Source organism: Phyllobates terribilis, unplaced genomic scaffold, assembly GCF_046119375.1.
Source record: "Phyllobates terribilis strain yellow unplaced genomic scaffold, ASM4611937v1 Scaffold_10__3_contigs__length_209671492, whole genome shotgun sequence".
In the NCBI taxonomy this organism is placed as follows: Eukaryota; Metazoa; Chordata; class Amphibia; order Anura; family Dendrobatidae; genus Phyllobates; species Phyllobates terribilis.
The window spans coordinates 159,688,803-159,707,589 of NW_027362770.1; the positions used below are offsets into that span (position 1 = coordinate 159,688,803).

The 18,787-nt window shown below is 48.6% G+C and overlaps 1 protein-coding gene across 1 annotated transcript in view; it reads left to right on the forward strand.

Annotated features, from left to right (window-relative positions):
- The window catches only part of LOC141164589 (uncharacterized), a 234,843-nt gene that overhangs the window by 41,953 nt on the left and 174,103 nt on the right, over nucleotides 1-18,787 (forward strand). Inside the window, exon 3 of the mRNA XM_073650000.1 lies at nucleotides 11,089-11,165. Within this exon, the coding sequence (XP_073506101.1) occupies nucleotides 11,089-11,165 (77 nt within the window). The remainder of the gene's footprint in view (nucleotides 1-11,088; nucleotides 11,166-18,787) is intronic.

The following is an 18,787-nucleotide window of genomic DNA, read 5'->3' on the forward strand; positions in this document are numbered from 1 at the left end:
CCGCTCGGGTGCTCTGAGGTCCCTCCTGTCTTACTGGAGTTCCCAGACCTGCTTGACCCTCACGGAGATTAGAATAGGGCTTCGGCAACTGGACTCTGAAAGCCAGAAGCCTCCGTTTTTTCCAGCCAAGACTTTAAGTTACACGACTGGTCCAGGGGCCGGTCCCCTTCTTGCGGCCTACGATCCCTCTGTCTTCTGACAGATTCGGGGCGTACGGGTGCCGTCCCGCACTCGCCGTACCCCCTGGGATCCCTTCTTTAGATCGAAGCCTACTCTTCTGCTCCCCTCCTGGGCCTCTAGGACTGGGCCCTACTTATGGAGCAGAGCTCCTAAAGAGACTCTGCTCCCTGACTGACTTCAGCCACTGACTAACTGAACTAAACTTGCCACCTAAAATGGCTTCCCTTTATATACCTACTACTATGGTGCTCCCCTAAACTGCTTCCTCCACCCACACCCACTACTGGTTCCCCCTACCTTTGGGTTCCCCCCACTCCAGCCAGGGACAGGGCTCAGCACTGCACATACATCTTGCCCCTCCAGCCGGCCTGGAGCAGTGTAGTGTTGAATGTGGGTGTTGGGGTTCCAGGCAGCACTCCCTCCTTACCTGAGAGAAGGAGATACCACACCTCTGGGTGAGGTGCAGTACCTCTGTGGCGACTGAACCCTCAGGGGCGCCACACATACAGGGGTGCAAGGAGCCGTGAAGCATCTGGTATCCACTGAGGGCAGTAGGTCACTAGGCCTAAAAAAGATTGGAATTGCTTAAAACCCCCTGGGGTGCGGATGCTCTAGAAAGCCTGTTTCCTCTCAGTGAGGTGTTTGGAGCTTTGTGATAAACAATGGCCAAGGAATATGACCTTGTCTTGACACCATTGTACTTTTGCCAATGAGACTTTACAGTTTTGTTCTGCCCGGAAAAGTAAGAGGCTGAGACTAGAAGAGGCACCCACTTCCTCATCAGGGGCACACAGCGAAAGGTCATCTACGTATTGAAGGAGATTGACTTGTGGGTTTCCTTCCTTCCATGTTTTAGGCAAACTTGGAGTACCTGAGAAAACTGGTTTGGAAAGTTCTGGGCTCCTTTTGGCATGACTGTCCATGTATACTGAGAGCCTCTGTATGTGAAGGTAAAAAGGTACTGACAATCTGGGTGAAGAGGGATGCTGAAGAATGCGTTTGCCAGATTGATGACTGTAAAACAGACAGCTGAAGACGGGATTTCCACTGAAAGAGTATGCGAATTGGGCACCACTGGAGTCTCCAGAGCTGTTGCAGCATTGACCGCTCTCAAGTCTTGAACCATACGGAATTTCTCAGGTTCTCCCATTGGTGTCTTCTTTTTGACTGGAAACGGGGGTGTATTACATCAGGAAAAACATTTAACTAGTGCCCCATTGTCCTAAAACACAAGGCCAGGTCCCTCCTCCCTTTCACTCATTATATATGGGGGTGAGCGCTGCTGAGAGGAAGTCACTACATCATCAGAGATGGGTGGCTGTGGGTCTAGTGCAGGGGACATGGTGTACGGATACACTGGTACAGTCGGGAGAGTGGGAATCGTCGCCATGGGTGATATGGGACAAGATGCTGTATAATACTGTCCATTCAGGGTAAGGACAGGGTAGACCGTGATTGATTTCTCCATCTGGGCCTTCTCTGGGTGCAGTTTGGGTGTCCCAAGATGGCCGGTGCCGGAAGTAGGGGACGGAACTTCTGGAGGCTGGGTCGGGGATGGGACCTGTGGCTGAGAGAAGGGAAAGGTGGAGTTTGCAGGAGAGGAGGTGGGGAAGGGAAGAACAGTGGGAAGTCCAGGATGTGGTACCCCACATGCAAGACAAGTATCTCTATTATCAGGATTCTGCTGACCGCAATTTGTACAGGTCCATCCCCCCGTCCACCATTATTGGGCGGTGGCTGAAAAGCAGTATCTTTGTAATACATATAACATGGCGTCTTTCCCTTATTGTCTGTCTTTTCTTCCTCCACCCACCCTTCTTTTGACAAATTTTCTGCTGTTCTTTACCAAGCCAAAGCTGTTTGTAGCAATCCTTCATCTTCTAGCTTGCCCTTTTTCTCCTTCATAATTCCTTGCCATTCTAGCGGCTGTAGTCGGCCCTTATCTGGTAACTCGCATATTTTCATTAACTGGTTAAGTTTCTGCACGCACTTTTTCCCTTCTCTGGCAGCCACAATATCACTACAGTTTGACTTGTACTTTTCAGTTTCACTCTCCCGCCTTCTCCCTTTCATGTGTGCATCATGTATCTTTCCATGTTTTGCAGTGATGATATGCACTATTGACGCGGCCCCTGGGCCGTGGGGTACTCGTCAGTCAGGCCTCTGGTTGCTGCAGGATATCACGGTAGCTGGCCCGGTCTGTGACCCAGGGCGGTCAGTAAAAAGTGGATATTTATAGGGGATTTGGAAAGTTCGTGACGCCATCTGTGGAATGCGGCTAAAGGGAGCCGCCGCTGCGGAGCAGTCCTCTGGAGCTGGTGTTACGGCAGCAGGGATGGTGTGGCTCTCCACAGGTAGAGCTAGCTCCAGGGCAGTGTAGGGGTAGATGGTGGATGCTGGGGAGAGACGGCAGGACGCTCCCGGAGGAAAGACGGACACTCACACGGGGGTAAGCTTCAGTACCTTTACTGGTGATGATGCAGGCACGGTCCAGGGTACTCCGGACGAAGGGCGCACTTTTGGACTCTCCCCAGTGAGCGGGTATAGGGCCTCCTGATCCATTGCTTTACTCGCTAAGCTTCTGACCTGCCTGGAGCTAGGCCTAGCTTGGTTACTGTCTCTCTCTCCCTTGCACCTGCTGACCTGGTGGTAGGGCCTTTTCTTGGAGATCACTCTCCCTGGTCGCTGGGGCCTCCGTGACTCCTAGCCCTGGTACTGTAGTCAGCGTTTGGTAAACCTGGGACCTGAAGTCCTCCAGGGGTTCTGGTGGTTCCTACTGGGTATAAAGGGGCCCCGTAGACGCGGACCCGGTGTCCGGTATGTATCTCGGGGTGAGCCTGGTATGCTCCTCTGCCCCCTCACTACTTCTTCCTTCTCCTCTCGCCTTCGGTCACACTCAGGGCCCTCACTCATGCTGTAGGCCTTGGCTCGCCTAAGCACAGCAGCCAGCGTGCTGCCTCTTTGCTGCTCTCTGAGAGTCAGCACGCTCTCTGCTCAACTCTGAGCTGTGTTTCTCTCTGTCTCTGAACACTAATCTGAAACTAAACTGAACTGCCTGGCTCCACCCTCCCTATACATAAACCCTAACGGGCTCCCTCTGCTGGTCTGAGGTGGTAGGGTGGAGGTGTGTGAATGTGTGAGGGCCTCTTGTGGAGAAGTCCATCCATGCACCCTTCTGGGTTCTGTGGCATCAATACGCAGCAGGGCTCCACACTATTAAAGACAAACAGACAAACACACAGAAATGAGACGTCTCGTAATTCAGTAGCGACCCCTCTGGAGTGTGGGTGATTGGGGGGGAGAACCTGTCTGTATCTTGCACAGACTGCCCGTATCTTGCGCCCTCGTGCTGAGTGTCCGACCCAGACAACACGTCGTGCTTCCCCTCAATTTTTGGAATCCTCTACGAGACCCTGGGAGTCACATGGACCCGCGCTCACCGTAGCACAGAACTGTGCTCACCGGTTACCACAGATAGATATTCTCCTCCTTCCCTCCACTTCCAAAGGACTGAGCAGGTGTCATCAACAAATCAGTAGAAATCTCGACATATACCCAGGCAACAGGCAATCAGACCATACGGCTTCACCTCACTGTCAGTAACAGTGGGTTCTTGAGCCACCAAGAGAGCTGCATTGACCCTACATACAGGGTTACTCAGGCAACTGAAAACACAGACAAGGTCACCCTACAGATATCTGTAGACTTACCGTGTTCCTTTGGAGGTTATCAGTCTCCGTATCATGGCTGGCCAATGTGTCCCACTGTGCCTCCTTTGGTTTCTGGAGTTGGGGTCCCCCCTGCAGGTGGCCCCACGTTGGGCGCCAAGAATGCTAGGTTGGTCCTATATCAGGACCCTCGATTGCCTGCTCCTGACCTAATAGTTTAATTCAAGTGCATGCGCAGAAGAAATAACACCAGACATAATCAGGTGCAGCTCCTCTCTTGACAGAGTAAGTGCGTCAAATCTTTATTATGACACAAGCAAGGGGCATTTTATATCATTGCATACTAAGGCGTAGCTAGCTGATTGTCATGTCCTTTTCCATTGGATAGTCCATATATGGTCTTTGCATTGCGTAGACTTCCAACACCAGATATCTTGCATATCTTGGTCCTGAGTGCAGGCGCCATCTTGTCTCACAGCATTTTCTAGCAACTCTATTGACTCATATAAGGGCAATAGTTGATTTCATAAACAATTTAATTTATTCACCTTAATACTACTGCAGTATCTGAGCAACATGAATGGGAATAAGAGAGGTCGTGGTGGAAGGGGGAATAGGCTTGGTGTTCAAGATATACGTGGGGTAAGTGGTAATATTAGTGAAAGCACTAGTGAACCAATACCATCATGTCCTATGCAAAGACACCTGACAGCTTCTGTTACTGGACGGGCTACTCCACTCCCTTTCTTTGGCAGCCGAATAGCGATATGCCTTGTTGATAAGCCAGAAAGAGCTGGTGCTCCAGTGGATAGCAAGCGCTGCTTCAAGTGGCCTCTCCTCTTCTTCCTCCAGCTCAACATCACACACAGTACAGTCCACAGAGATGGCACTCCAATTACCCATGTTTTCCCCCGTGTCACAACTGTTCAAGCGCCCAACTGTAGCGAACCACAGATGGGCGAGTCTGTAGAACTCTTCACTCATTCTATACCATGGGCATCAGAAGTGTACTCCAAACAGTCACAGAGTCAAGAAGAGGAGGAAAGCATCTGTACTGATGCCCAAATTTTTTTTCCGTTGGATTCAAGGCAGGACAGAGTAGGATCCGAGCAGGTTCTTGACCCTCATCATCAGACGTTAACCACCGGGGAGGGAGGTGATCCTGATGAGACTCCTATACCTGAGGCTCATGCCGACTGTACTGTGCTGTCAGGGCATAAAGAGGCGAAGGGTCACTCTGAGGCTGAGGAATGGGATGATACATTGGATGATGACGAGGTTGAAAATCCTACTTGGTGTGAACCCAGAGTCATGCAGCCGAGTAGGTCATCTGAGGAGGTGGAGGAGGAAGACGAGGAGGTTACCTTCCGCCCTACGGCGCAGACACGGAGTGATGCAAGCACGAGGAGCACTGCATCCTTAGCCACAACTGTTGCTGTGGCCAGCAGCGGTCGCGGGTCTGCAGCTTGCAGGGGTGGCAAGGGATGCCTAGCCTGGGCCTTTTTTGAAACCGCAAAGGATGAGCCAGCTCACGTTATCTGCACACTTTGCGATAAAAAACTCAGTTGAGGGAAAAAGTGCAATAATTTGACTACTACATGCACGGACCTCAACAACCATCAACCACATCCGCTGCTTCTTCCTCCTCCTCTGTTACCATGCCAAGTATTGGCACGCAGGTCTCCCACCGCAGAACCTCTTCTTCTCTACCCGTCAGCTGTAACGGAAGCGGACATGCATGCTGTGTTTGTTTCACCAAGCACACCACACGTTTTTCAATCCACCATAATATGTCCCCTGCGCCTCACTCATGGTCAAGCAGTTTGTCCAGTTCACCATACTCCCCCCTCTCTCAGCACTGCAGCCAGCAATCGGTCCCACAGTTGTGGTCACGTAAAAGATTGTTTCCTCCCACACATGACAAAGCTAAGAGATGGAAATCCACCATCTCCAATCTATTAACCATGGAAATGGTGGTGTCAGGCCCTAATTTTTTGAACTGTGAACACTCCTGCTTTTTTTACTGAGGAGGTAATCGAAGAACCTGAAAGAAACCCCTGCAAACACGGCGACAACATACAAAATACTTGCAGATGTATCATCATAAAGGAGTTAGCTCGTTGTCTAGGAGACCGACCACCGCTGCTGTCTACCTTGTGAACATTGTGTTGAAGTTTGCAAGGTGTCACGGGTTTACCGTGACAGAGAGGAGCCAGAAGAGCGCAGCATCTGATTCCTACCACTCCTGCAGTCATTAAAAAGAAGCCTTTCGCCTTCATATTAATCGGTGCAGGGGTTAATCTGCTCAGTTGTGAGCTCCTGGAAGCTTAACGTGATTTAGGCTCTAGACAGATTTGTCCCGTGCATCTCCCCTACTGTGATAATGCTGTACCTCAACACATCAGACTGTCGCCTACCGTGGAAACCTTTAAAACGGCGCTGAAGACCCACTTCTTCTGACAAGCATACAATCTGCGGTAAGCCTCGCTCCATCATACCGCTGCATTACTAGCTGTACCCTGACCTACTGTACCTTCACCCATCCCTTGTAGATTGTTTGTGCGCCCTCGTGGGCAGGGTCCTCTCTCCTCTTGTACCAGTCGATGACCCCTTTTGTCTTGTAATGCACCATGGAATAAATGTCGCTGTAATAGTAATAATAATTATAGTACTTGTACTCTGGTTCAATTGATGGCATTTTCCAGGTGTCTACCCCTAATCTGATGTATTTTGGCAGATTTTGGGTCGATTTTAAGGTGTTGGGTATGCATTTTTTTTTGTCCCCCCATTGAATCCTACGGCGTTCGGTAACGTTTGACGAACATTCGACGAATAAATCAGCGAATATTGCAAATTCGACGATCGTAATCCAAATCGAATATTGAAACATTCGCTCATCCCTATAGGTGATGTCACAGTTCACCTCTTCCTCCTGTACAATGACTGATAACACCTCTATATACAGTAGATAACACAGGATCCACCATTCACAATAGGTGATGTCACCGCTCACCTCCTCCTCCTGTACAATGATTGATAACACCTCTATATACAGTAGATAACACAGGATCCACCATTCACAATAGGTGATATCACAGCTCACCTCCTCCTCCTGTACTATGACTAATAACACCTCTATATACAGTAGATAACACAGGCTCCACCATTCACAATAGGTGATGTCACAGCTCACCTCCTCCCCCTCCCCCTCCCTTCACAATGACATTTGCACAGGCTCATTAGATATTTCAATATAACAGATCGGTTCAGAGTGTTCATCACTACTAATGTACATGTGAATTTCCTGAAAATACAGGAATTGTGAGTGTAATAAAAGCCCAGTAACCAGCACCAAAGTTGCAAGATTTCTCATTTTTATTTTTAATACAGATTGTGATATGAGATAGAAAAACACATTGCTAAAATAAGAAAAAAACATTTAACACAAAATCCTGATATTTACAATAGGTCATTTCAGGGGCGTATCTGGGGGGGTAGCCGGGGCATGTGCCCTGGGCGCAGGAGCAGGGAGACGCAGTCGGGCCACCTAATGCAACGATCCAATGTTTTCCCCCCCGGCGGCAGCATTCTGCTGCCCCCCGGACCGGGATTCGGCCGTTTTCTGAGCGGGCGTTAAGCTGACAGCCTGCTCAGAGAAGCTGCGGCGTGACGGCTCCCAGTGATTGTACTTGCGTCTGCAATTCAAGCTCTGACCATCGGCTTAGAGCGACGTCAGCAGCATGATTAGGTCATGTGCTAACGTCAATTGTCGGCGCCCACAGGAGGGAAGAGCAACGGTGGTAAATGCTCCTGAGGAGCTGAAGACACTGAAGATTCAGACTGGGGGGGAGTGTGGCACCTTGCTGTTCTCAGGTACCACAGGACCCAAAAGGGTGCATGGATGGACTTCTCCACAAGAGGCCCTCGTTACAAACAAACACCTCCACCCTTCCACCTCATACCACCAGAGGGAGCCCGTTAGGGATATATATATGGAGGGTGGAGCCAGGCAGTTCAGTTCAGTCTGTCAGTTTTAGTCAGAGAGCGTGTGCCACTGAGAGCAGTGAAGACGCAGCACGTCTTCTGCTGTATTGAGGGCCCCGAGTGTGGCCGGAGGCAAGGAGGAGAGGAGAGAGGAGTTGAAGGGGCAGAGGAGCATCATAGGCTCACCCCAAGACATGAACCGGACACCAGGTCCGCCCCTACAGGGTCCTTTATACCCAGTAGGGATCACCGGCATACCAGGAGGACTACAAGTCCCTTGTCAACCTGAAGCTAAACCCTTGACAGGACTAGGAACCACGAAAGCCCCGGCGTCCAGGGATAGTGGTTGCCAGAAAAAGGTCCTACTACCAAGCGACAGGTGAAGGAACAGCACGACACAGAAGCTAGGCCCAGTTGCAGGCTGGCCAGTAGCTTAGAGAGAGGGAGACACGGACCAGGAGGCCTTATACCCGCTCACTGGGGAGAAGTCCTGAAGTGCACCCTTCCTACCGAGTACCCTGGACCATACCTGACATCCGCACCAGTAAAGGTACTGAAGTGAATCTCCTGCCTCTGTCAGTTACTCCTGCTACGCCATCTCTCCTACACTGCAAGCCCCAGCATCACCACCATTTGCACCTATACTGCCCCGGGGGCCCGCTCCGCCTGTGGGGAGCAGAAACATCCCAGCTGCCATCCCATCACCCCCGGAGGTCTGCAGCAGCACCGGTAACCATTACCGGAAACCACACGTGGCGTCACGAGACAAACTGTATACTAAAACCCCTTTTTAAAGAGAGACCCAGAGTACGGGCCCGGGAGCCGACTGCCGTGACCTCCTAAACAAGGTAAAAGGCCCGGGTACCGAGTCCCCTACATTCCCCCTGAGTGACACAGGAGCATATTTATTAATTGTGCAAGGGGGTTATTTATTGTGCAGGGGGGGTATTTATTAATTGTTCAGGGAGGCATGTTTATTTGTGCAGGGGGCATAGTTATTAATTGTGCAGGGGGCATATTTATTAATTGTGCAGGGGGGCATGTTTATTAATTGTGCAAGGGGACATGTTTATTAATTGTGCAGGGGGCGCAAAACTGAATTCTTGCCCCGGGTGCTAGAAGACCTAGATACACCTCTGGGTCATTTTCTGATGATATCTTTCATTTTAATGAGTTCTCTGGTTGGAATGAGTTATCACCTGTCCACAGGACCCCACCAATCATTAGAGTGGGAGACTTCCATCCTCATCAGACAGGGGGCGCCGTGCCCAGCTCGACTGCTGCTGTCTTCTTTATTATCTAAGGGACTGATGGAAAGTGCTGAATGCAGCGCTCTGGCAGTTACATAAGGAATGAAGGGAGCAGCGGTCGATACTATGCTATACTATATTCTACTAGGGATAAAAGTGCCCTGTTCTGCTGATCGGTGATGGACATCCCCTGCAATATGTAGGACACAAATTAACACTATAATTTCATAGTAGAACAGATCCCATCACACATCAGTAAATAATGTTATTTGCTTTTAGTTCTGTCTTGAGCTCCCGTTCCCGGGGACGAGACGTGGGCATCTACAGTCATGGCCAAAAGTTTTGAGAATGACACCAAAATTATATTTTCACATGATCTGCTGGCCTCTGGTTTTCATTAGTGTTTGTCTGATGTTTATATCACATACAGAAATATAATTGCAATCATATTATGAGTACCAATAGGTTATATTGACAGAATGAGTTAATGCAGCAAGTCAATATTTGCAGTGTTGCCCCTTCTTCTTCAAGACCTTTGTAATTCTCCCTGGCATGCTCTCAATCAACTTTTGGACCAAATCCTGACTGATAGCAGTCCATTCTTGCATAATCAATGCTTGCATTTTGCCAGAATTTGTTGGTTTTTGTTTGTCCACCCGTCTCTTGATGATTGACCACAAGTTCTCAATGGGATTAAGATCTGGGGAGTTTCCAGGCCATGGACCCAAAATCTCTATGTTTTGTTCCATGAGCCATTTAGTTATCACCTTTGCTTTATGGCAAGGTGCTCCATCATGCTGGAAAAGGCATTGTTGGGTGCCAAACTGCTCTTGGACGGTTGGGAGAAGTTACTCTTGGAGGACATTCTGGTACCATTCTTTATTCATGGCTGTGTTTTTAGGCAAGACTGTGAGTGAGCCGATTCCCTTGGCTGAGAAGCAACCCCACACATGAATGGTTTCAGGATGCTTTACAGTTGGCATGAGACAAGACTGGTGGTAGCGCTCACCTCTTCTTCTCCGAATAAGCTGTTTTCCAGATGTCCCAAACAATCGAAAAGGGGATTCATCAGAGAAAATGACTTTGCCCCAGTCCTCAGCAGTCCACTCCCTGTACCTTTTGCAGAATATCAGTCGGTCCCTGATGTTTTTTCTGGAGAGAAGTGGCTTCTTTGCTGTCCTCCTTGAAACCAGCCCTTGCTCAAAGAGTCTCCACCTCACAGTGCGTGCAGAAGCACTCACACCAGCCTGCTGCCATTCCTGAGCAAGCTCGGCACTGCTGGTAGTCCGATCCCGCAGCTGAAACAGTTTTAAGATATGGTCCTGGCGCTTGCTGGTCTTTCTTGGGCGCCCTGGAGCCTTTTTGACAACAATGGAAGCTCTCTCCTTGAAGTTCTTGATGATGCGATAGATTGTTGACTGAGGTGCAATTTTTGTAGCTGCGATACTCTTCTCTGTTAGGCCATTTTTGTGCAGTGCAATGATGGCTGCACGTGTTTCTTTAGAGATAACCATGGTTAACTGAAGAGAAACAATGATACCAAGAACCAGCCTCCTTTTAAAGTGTCCAGTGATGTCATTCTTACTTAATCATGACTGATTGATCGCCAGCCCTGTCCTTATCAACACCCACACCTGTGTTAATGGATCAATCACTAAAACGATGTTAGCTGCTCCTTTTAAGGCAGGACTGCAATGATGTTGAAATGTGTTTTGGGGGTTAAAGTTCATTTTCTGGGCAAATATTGACTTTGCAAGTACAGTAATTGCTGTTAATCTGATCACTCTTTGACATTCAGGAGTATATGCAAATTGCCATTACAAAAAATGAAGCAGTAAACTTTGGAAAAATTACTATTTGTCTCATTCTCAATACTTTTGGCCATGACTGTAGTTTCCATCCTGGCTATTTCCTAGAGTACAGAGCAGTCTAGTTATAGAGCGATGTGTGACGGAGACTTTCTATTCAGGATCCAGAGATCTGGGCTGACAACTCTTCTTTTTCAGGTGTCAGAGCAATTACTACAGACAGATCCACAATCCTCTCCAGCACAATCACCGACTCCAGCACAACAGAAGTGACGGTAATATCAGATAATCCATTCAACCATCTATCTATTATCTATCATCTATCTATTATCTATCTATTATCTATCTATCATCTATCTATTATCTATTATCTATCTATTATCTATCTATCATCTATCTATTATATATTATCTATCTATCATCTATCTATTATCTATCTATCATCTATCTATTATCTATCTATTATCTATCATCTATCTATTATCTATCTATTATCTATCTACAGTGAGTACGGAAAGTATTCAGACCCCTTTACATTTTTCACTCTTTGTTTCATTGCAGCCATTTGGTAAATTCTAAAAAGTTACACTAAAAAAGTACACTCTGCACCCCATCTTGACTCAAAAAAAGCAGAAATGTAGAAATTTTTGCAAATTTATTAAAACAGAAAAACTGAAATACCACATGGTCATAAGTATTCAGTCCCTTTCCTCAGTATTGAGTAGAAGCACCCTTTTGAGCTAGTAAAGCCATGAGTCTTCTTGGGAATGATGCAACAAGTTTTTCACACCTGGATTTGGGGAAACTCTGCCATTCTTCCTTGCAGATCCTCTCCAGTTCCATCAGGTTGGGCTAGGATTAGGGTTGGGGTTAGGGTTGGCCTAGGGTTAGGGTTGGGTTAGGGTTGGGGTTAGGGTTGGGCTAAGGTTAGGGTTGGGCTAGGGTTAGAGTTGGGGTTAGGGCTGGGCTAGGGTTAGGGTTGGGCTAGGGTTAGGGTTGGGCTAGGGTTAGGGTTGGGGTTGTATTAGGGTTGGGGTTAGGGTTGGGATTTTTTCAAAAGTAAAGAAAAAAAAATGATGACGATATGGCGACCAGTGTTGAGCGCAAGTGCTTGCTACTTGAGTCTGCATCGGGTGCTCGGGTATTCACTGAGTATCACTGGTGTTCGAGTCTCTGCCCCATATGCGTTGCTGGGATCGCTTGCCATGCATGAGCGATCCCCGTATGTTTTTTTTGAGTGCCTAACAACCGTGAAACATGCGGGCGGGGACTCAAGCATGTCACTCGAGCACCCGCAATACTTGGTGCATACCTGAGTACCCGATGAAAACTCAAGTAGCGAGCACTTGCACTCAAGACTAATGTTGAGTGAGCATGCTCGACACTGCTCGGTACTCGCCCGAGCATCTCACTACTCAGGATGTTCGGCGAGCACCGAGCATTTTCGGGTTACTCGGGCGGGAGCTCGGGTCTCCGCCCTGAATGTTTGGAGCTCTTTACAGAGCCAATGAACATACAGGGATTGCCATCCAGTCACTGTAATGCCGCAGCCATGTTGTTTGTGGGCATTACAGTGATTGGCTGGCCGCACAGCGTCACCTCCAGTATTTAAAACCGGGCGCTGTCATCTTGGACACAGTCGCCGGGATCAGACAGTGTAGGGTCAGTGCTGCTGAGTTAGGGAGAGATATATACTGCGAAATAGGTAGTGTAGGGTCTCTAAAGCCTGCCAAATCAAACAAACAGTCCTTCTGAGGACTAATATCCATCCCAGATATCAGGCAGGCAGCCAGGCTGTATAGGAGATGCAGTGGTTATACCAACAAACACTGCATTACAGTCCTGTGTGCTCCTGCTGATCAAATTGCTCGACTTATCCCCAGGTCTCAGGGGCCAGGAAAAATCCTTTTTTTTTTTCATCTAAATCCTGCTTTTTTTTCCTCAGTCAGACTGTACAAATACACGTCTTATTAACCTTTTGGTATTTTCGCCCCCCCCCCAAAAAAAAAAAATTGAGTGTGTCTGTGACTGTTCAGACACCAATATATCTGTTTAAAAGAGTCTGGTGTAGGCCAGATAACTAGAACTGTGTTTTTCCTCTTCCACGGTTCAAATTTGGGTGTAATCCACCTTTTTGCATAAAAAAACACATTTTGAGTGTCTTGCTGACTGTTCAGACACAAATATATCTGTTTAAAAGATTCTGGTGTAGGCCAGGGAACTAGAATTGTGGTTTTCCTCTTCCATGGTTCTAATCTCCTTTTCATTACCCTTTTGCCATTGATAGTGCGAGTGTAAGCTATTTTACTTAATTTACAATGGGCAAGGTGCGTGGCAAGGGATGTGGAACTGGACGTTCTGGAGATGGGGCGTGTAGAGGATGGGGCCGTGGCCAAGGTGAAAATGTGCCACAATCAACAGCCACATCTTCTCGCTCCCAGTTCTTGACCGAATTACTAGGGAAGCACAGAACAACACCAGTATTGCGAACTGATCAGTGTGAACAGGTTATTAATTGGATAGCAGATAATACTTACTGTCACCTGGGCACCACCACCTCCGGTCTGTCTTCCACACGGTCAAGTCTTAATAGCCGTGAGTCTCGACCGCATACTCCTCCTCACCCTGATGCTCCTTCCTCCCACCATGCCGAGTGTCGTCAGACAGCAACTGATCCCACAGTTGGACACTGAAGAGCTGTTCACTGGTCCATTTCTGTATTTGGGCCCCTCGCCTGCTCCGCTTGAAGTGGTGGAAGAGGAGATCCCATGTAGCGATGGCCAAATATTTGAACAGCCACGGCCACAGGAAGGCGACGCTGGCAATTTGTCACAAGAGGTGGATGATGACGAGACACAATTGCCACAAAATGAGGAAGAGGACCGTGGTGGGGAAGTGGTAGAGGAGGAGGTGGTGGATGATCTAGTAACTGACCCAACGTGGCAGGAGGACACGCAGAGCGAGGCCAACAGCACACAGGGGGAGGGAGGCAGAGTACCCCAACAGGCAGGAAGAAGCAGTGTGGTGGTCGCAGTCAGAAGGCGGGCAACCGTTCACCGTAACACCAACACGAGGGACGTTGCCAGTACAACCGGTAGGTCTTCCAGAGTCTGGAATTTTTTTTTAAAGACTCTGCTGATAACCCCAAAAAGGTGATTTGTACCACCTGCCAGGCCAGTATCAGCAGGAGTGACAAAACTACCAGCCTGACCACCACCAGCATGATCAGGCACATATCAGCAAAGCACCCGACTTTGTGGGGCGAACCCCAGGGTCCACGACCAGTGTCAGCGGGTGTCACCACTGCTTCTTCTGCTGTTGTGCGTTTAAGAGAACCCCCTGTTATGCGTGCAAGGCAACCCTCTGTCCATACTGCATGCAAAGATGCCCCCTCCTCTCAATCTTCACTTGTTATGGCAGTTTCTCAAGAAACAGCATCAACGTCCATGTCCACGTCCCACCGCAGCATTCAATTGTCCATATCCCAGACCTTTGAACGAAAGCGCAAATTCGCAGCCAACGTCCCACAGGCCACAGTCCTAAATTCGCACATTTCATGACTGCTTGCATTGGAAATGCTGCCTTTGAGGCTGGTGGAGACGGAATCCCTCCGCAACCTTACGCGGTGGCTGTCCCTCGGTATTCGGTCCCCAGCCGACACTATTTTGCCTGGTGTGCCATCCCCGCACTACACAAGCACATGTCCCAAAACATCTGCCGTGCCCTTAACAACGCAGTTACTGGGAGAGTCCACCTGACAACGGACACGTGGACAAGTGCTTGTGGCCAGGGACGGTACATCTCCCTGACGGCACACTGGGTAAACATAGTGGAAGCCGGGACCCAGTCGGACCTTGGGACGGAACACATCCTCCCCACACCGAGGATTGCGGGCCCTATGTCAGTCAGAGTTGCCCCCACAGTGTACAGCTCCTGCGCATCATCCTCTTCCTCCTCCTCATGTTCAGCCTCCATCTCAGATATCACCACATCAGTTACAAGCTGGAAGCACTGCAGTACTGTCTCAGCCAAGCGGCAACAGGCTGTGCTGAAACTCATAAGCTTAGGTGATAAAGCTCACACTGCTTGTGAGTTGTGGACAGCTGTGAAAGAGCAGGCAGATCTGTGGCTGAGACCACTGAACCTACATCCAGGCATGGTCGTGTGTGACAATGGCCGTAACCTGGTGGCGGCTCTGAGGCGAGATCACACACGTACCATGCCTGGCTCATGTGCTTAACCTCGTGGTTCAGCGGTTTCTTAAATCGTACTCCGAGTTGCCAGATCTGCTCATCAAAGTACGCCGCCTGTCAGCTCATTTTCGGAAGTCGGCTACAGCTTCCGCCGCCTTTGCTGTGTTGCAGCAGCGTTTGCAGCTTCTGGCACACCGACTGGTGTGTGATGTCCCCACACGTTGGAACTCTACCCTCCACATGTTGCAAAGGATTTGTGAGCAGAAGAGAGCAGTTGTGGAGTACCAGCTGTAACAAGGCCACCAATATTCAGGTCAGACTCCACACATAAGACCTCAGGAGTGGACCTGGATATCTGACATATGTACCATCCTGACAAACTTTGAGGGGTCCACCAAGATGGTGAGTGACGATGACGCCATCATTAGCGTCAGCATCCCACTTGTCTGTCTTTTCCAACGCTCTCTGCAGAGAATTAAAGAGGAGGCATTGCAGCCAGAGTATGATGAGATGGATCAAGAAGCCGTAGCTGGCGATTACACAAAGCTCAGCCTCATCTCATCCCAACATGCATTGGGGACAATGAGGGAGAGGAGGAGGAGGAGGAAGAACAGGAGCTGGTATCATGCGCTGTAGACGGTAGTACCTGTACAACTGTCATACCGTCAGTTCAGCATGGGTGGCCTGAGGACAGGGGGGAGGAAGAGGAGGAGAGCATGGTCAGTCGTCATCTTGGTGAGGACATGGAAGTCTTGCCCGTTACCAGTCTGGCACGCATGGCTGACTTTATGTTACGCTACCTTAACCGTGACCCTCGCGTTGTAAAAATGTTGGATGACAGTCATTACTGGTTGGTGACACTTTTAAACCCCCACTACGAGGAGAACTTTTACTCTCTTATTCCTGAGGTGGAGAGGTCTACAAAAATGTGGCAGTACCAGAAGGCCCTTGCTGCAGAACTGTTAAAAAAATTCCCATCCGAGCATGCTAGAGGCAGAAGTCACAGTTCGTTGCCCAGCCAAGGCGTTCAGGCAAGAGAGACGCAACTCCAATCCAGCAGAGGCAGGGGAACACTGTCAACGTTCTGGGACAGTTTTGAGACCCGCCCAGCTTACAGACCCTGAAGCGCGGGGTACTCTCACAAGCAGTGGAAAGTTTCAAAAGATGGTGAGGGAGTACCTTGCCGACCGTACCAGCGTCCTCCGTGATTCCTCTGTGCCTTTTAATTATTGGGTATCCAAGCTGGACACTTGGAATGAACTCGCTCTGTACGGCTGGGAGGTCCTGGCCTGCCCTGCCGCTAGCGTGTTATCGGAGCGTGTTTTTAGTGCCGCTGGGGGAATTATAACTGATAAGCGCACGCGCCTGTCAACTGACTATGCTGACAAGCTGACCCTTATCAAAATGAACAAGGGCTGGATTGGGCCAGACTTCTCACCACCACAAAATGACAGCAGAGTAACATAAAGTCAAATCCACTGTGTTATTTTGGGAGGTGTATTCCCATGCACCGCTTCACACCCACACATTGGTATACGCTTCCTCATTTCGGCTGTTTTTTGCTCTTCTCCTTATCCTCAGCCTCCACCACCACTATACCACCAGGGTGACCGTGGTCCATGTTGCCAGCATTGCAAGTTCCTCCGTCCTAATTTTTGGCAGCTTTTGTTTGGAAGGCATAGGCAAAGACTATGGGAGACCCACTCCCCCATATTGAGAATAATGTTTTTAATATGCTATACTGCATGGTTCTTGTACAGGGTATTGCAAGTTCCTCCGTCCTAATTATTGGCAGCTTTTGCTTGGAAGGCATAGGCAAAGACTATGGGAGACCCACTCCCCAATAATGGGAATAATGTTTTTAATATGCTGTACTGCATGGCTCTTGTAAGGGGCATTGCAAGTTTCCCCGTCCTAATTTTTGGCAGCTTTTGCTTGGAAGGCATAGGCAAAGACTATGGGAGACCCACTCCCCCATAATGGGAATAATGTTTTTAATATGCTGTACTGCATGGCTCTTGTAAGGGACATTGCAAGTTCCTCCGTCCTAATTTTTGGCAGCTTTTGCTTGGAAGGCATAGGCAAAGACTATGGGAGACTCACTCGCCCATAATAGGAATAATGTTTTTAATATGCTATACTGCATGGCTCTTGTACGGGGCATTGCAAGTTTATCCGTCCTAATTTTTGGCAGCTTTTGCTTGGAAGGAATAGGCAAATACTATGGGAGACCCACTCCCCAATAATGGGAATAATGTTTTTAATATGCTGTACTGCATGGCTCTTGTAAGGGGCATTAAAACCGTCTTGTTAAGCTACTGTGACCTCCACGTCTCTTCCAAGGGGCATTAAAACGGTCTTGTTAAGCTACTGTGACCTCCACATCTCTTCCAAGGGGCATTAAAATTGTCTTGTTAAGGTACTGTGACCTCCACGTCTCTTCCAAGGGGCATTAAAACTGTCTTGTTAAACCACTCTGAACTCCACGTCTCTTCCAAGGGGCATTAAAACTGTCTTGTTAAACCACTCTGAACTCCACGTTTCTTCCAAGGGGCATTAAAACCATCTTGTTAAACCACTCTGAACTCCACGTCTCTTCCAATGGGCATTAAAACCGTCTTGTTAAACCACTCTGAACTACACGTCTCTTCCAGGGGGCATTAAAACCATCTTGTTAAGCTACTGTGACCTCCACGTCTCTTCCAAGGGGCATTAAAACCGTCTTGTTAAACCACTCTGAACTCCACGTCTCTTCTAAGGGGCATTAAAACGGTCTTGTTAAGCTACCGTGACCTCCATGTCTCTTCCAAGGGACATTAAAACGGTCTTGTTAAGCTACTGTGACCTCCATGTCTCTTCCAAGGGGCATTAAAACGGTCTTGTTAAGCTACTGTGACCTCCACGTCTCTTCCAAGGGGCATTAAAACCATCTTGTTAAACCACTCTGAACTGCACAGCTATTCCATAGGGCATTAAAACTGTCTTGTTAAAGTACTCTGAACTCCACGTCTCTTCCAAGGGGCATAAAAACCGTCTTGTTAAGCTACTGTGACCTCAACGTCTCTTCCAAGTGGCATTAAAACCGTCTTGTTAAACCACTCTGAACACCACGTCTCTTCCAAGGGGCATTAAAACCGTCTTGTTAAGCTACTGTGACCTCCACGTCTCTTCCAAGGGTCATTGATATTGTCTTTTTTATTCCACTGGGACCTCCACCACTCTTCCAAGGGGCATTGATATTGTCTTTTTATTCCACTGGGATCTCCACGTCTTTTCCAAGGGGCATTAAAACCGTCTTGTTAAACCACTCTGAACTCCACGTCTCTTCCAAGGGGCATTAAAACCGTCTTATTAAGCTACTGTGACCTCCACGTCTCTATCAAGGGGCATTAAAACTGTCTTGTTATACCACTCTGAGCTCCACGTCTCTTCCAAGTGGCATTAAAACTGTCTTGTTAAGCTACTGTGACCTCCAGGTCTCTTCCAAGGGGCATTAAAACCAACTTATTAAACCACTCTGAACTTAACGTCTCTTCCAAGGGGCATTAAAATCGTCTTGTTAAGCTACTGTGACCTCCACGTCTCTTCCAAGGGTCATTGATATTGTCTTTTTTATTCCACTGGGACCTCCACCACTCTTCCAAGGGGCATTGATATTGTCTTTTTATTCCACTGGGATCTCCACGTCTTTTCCAAGGGGCATT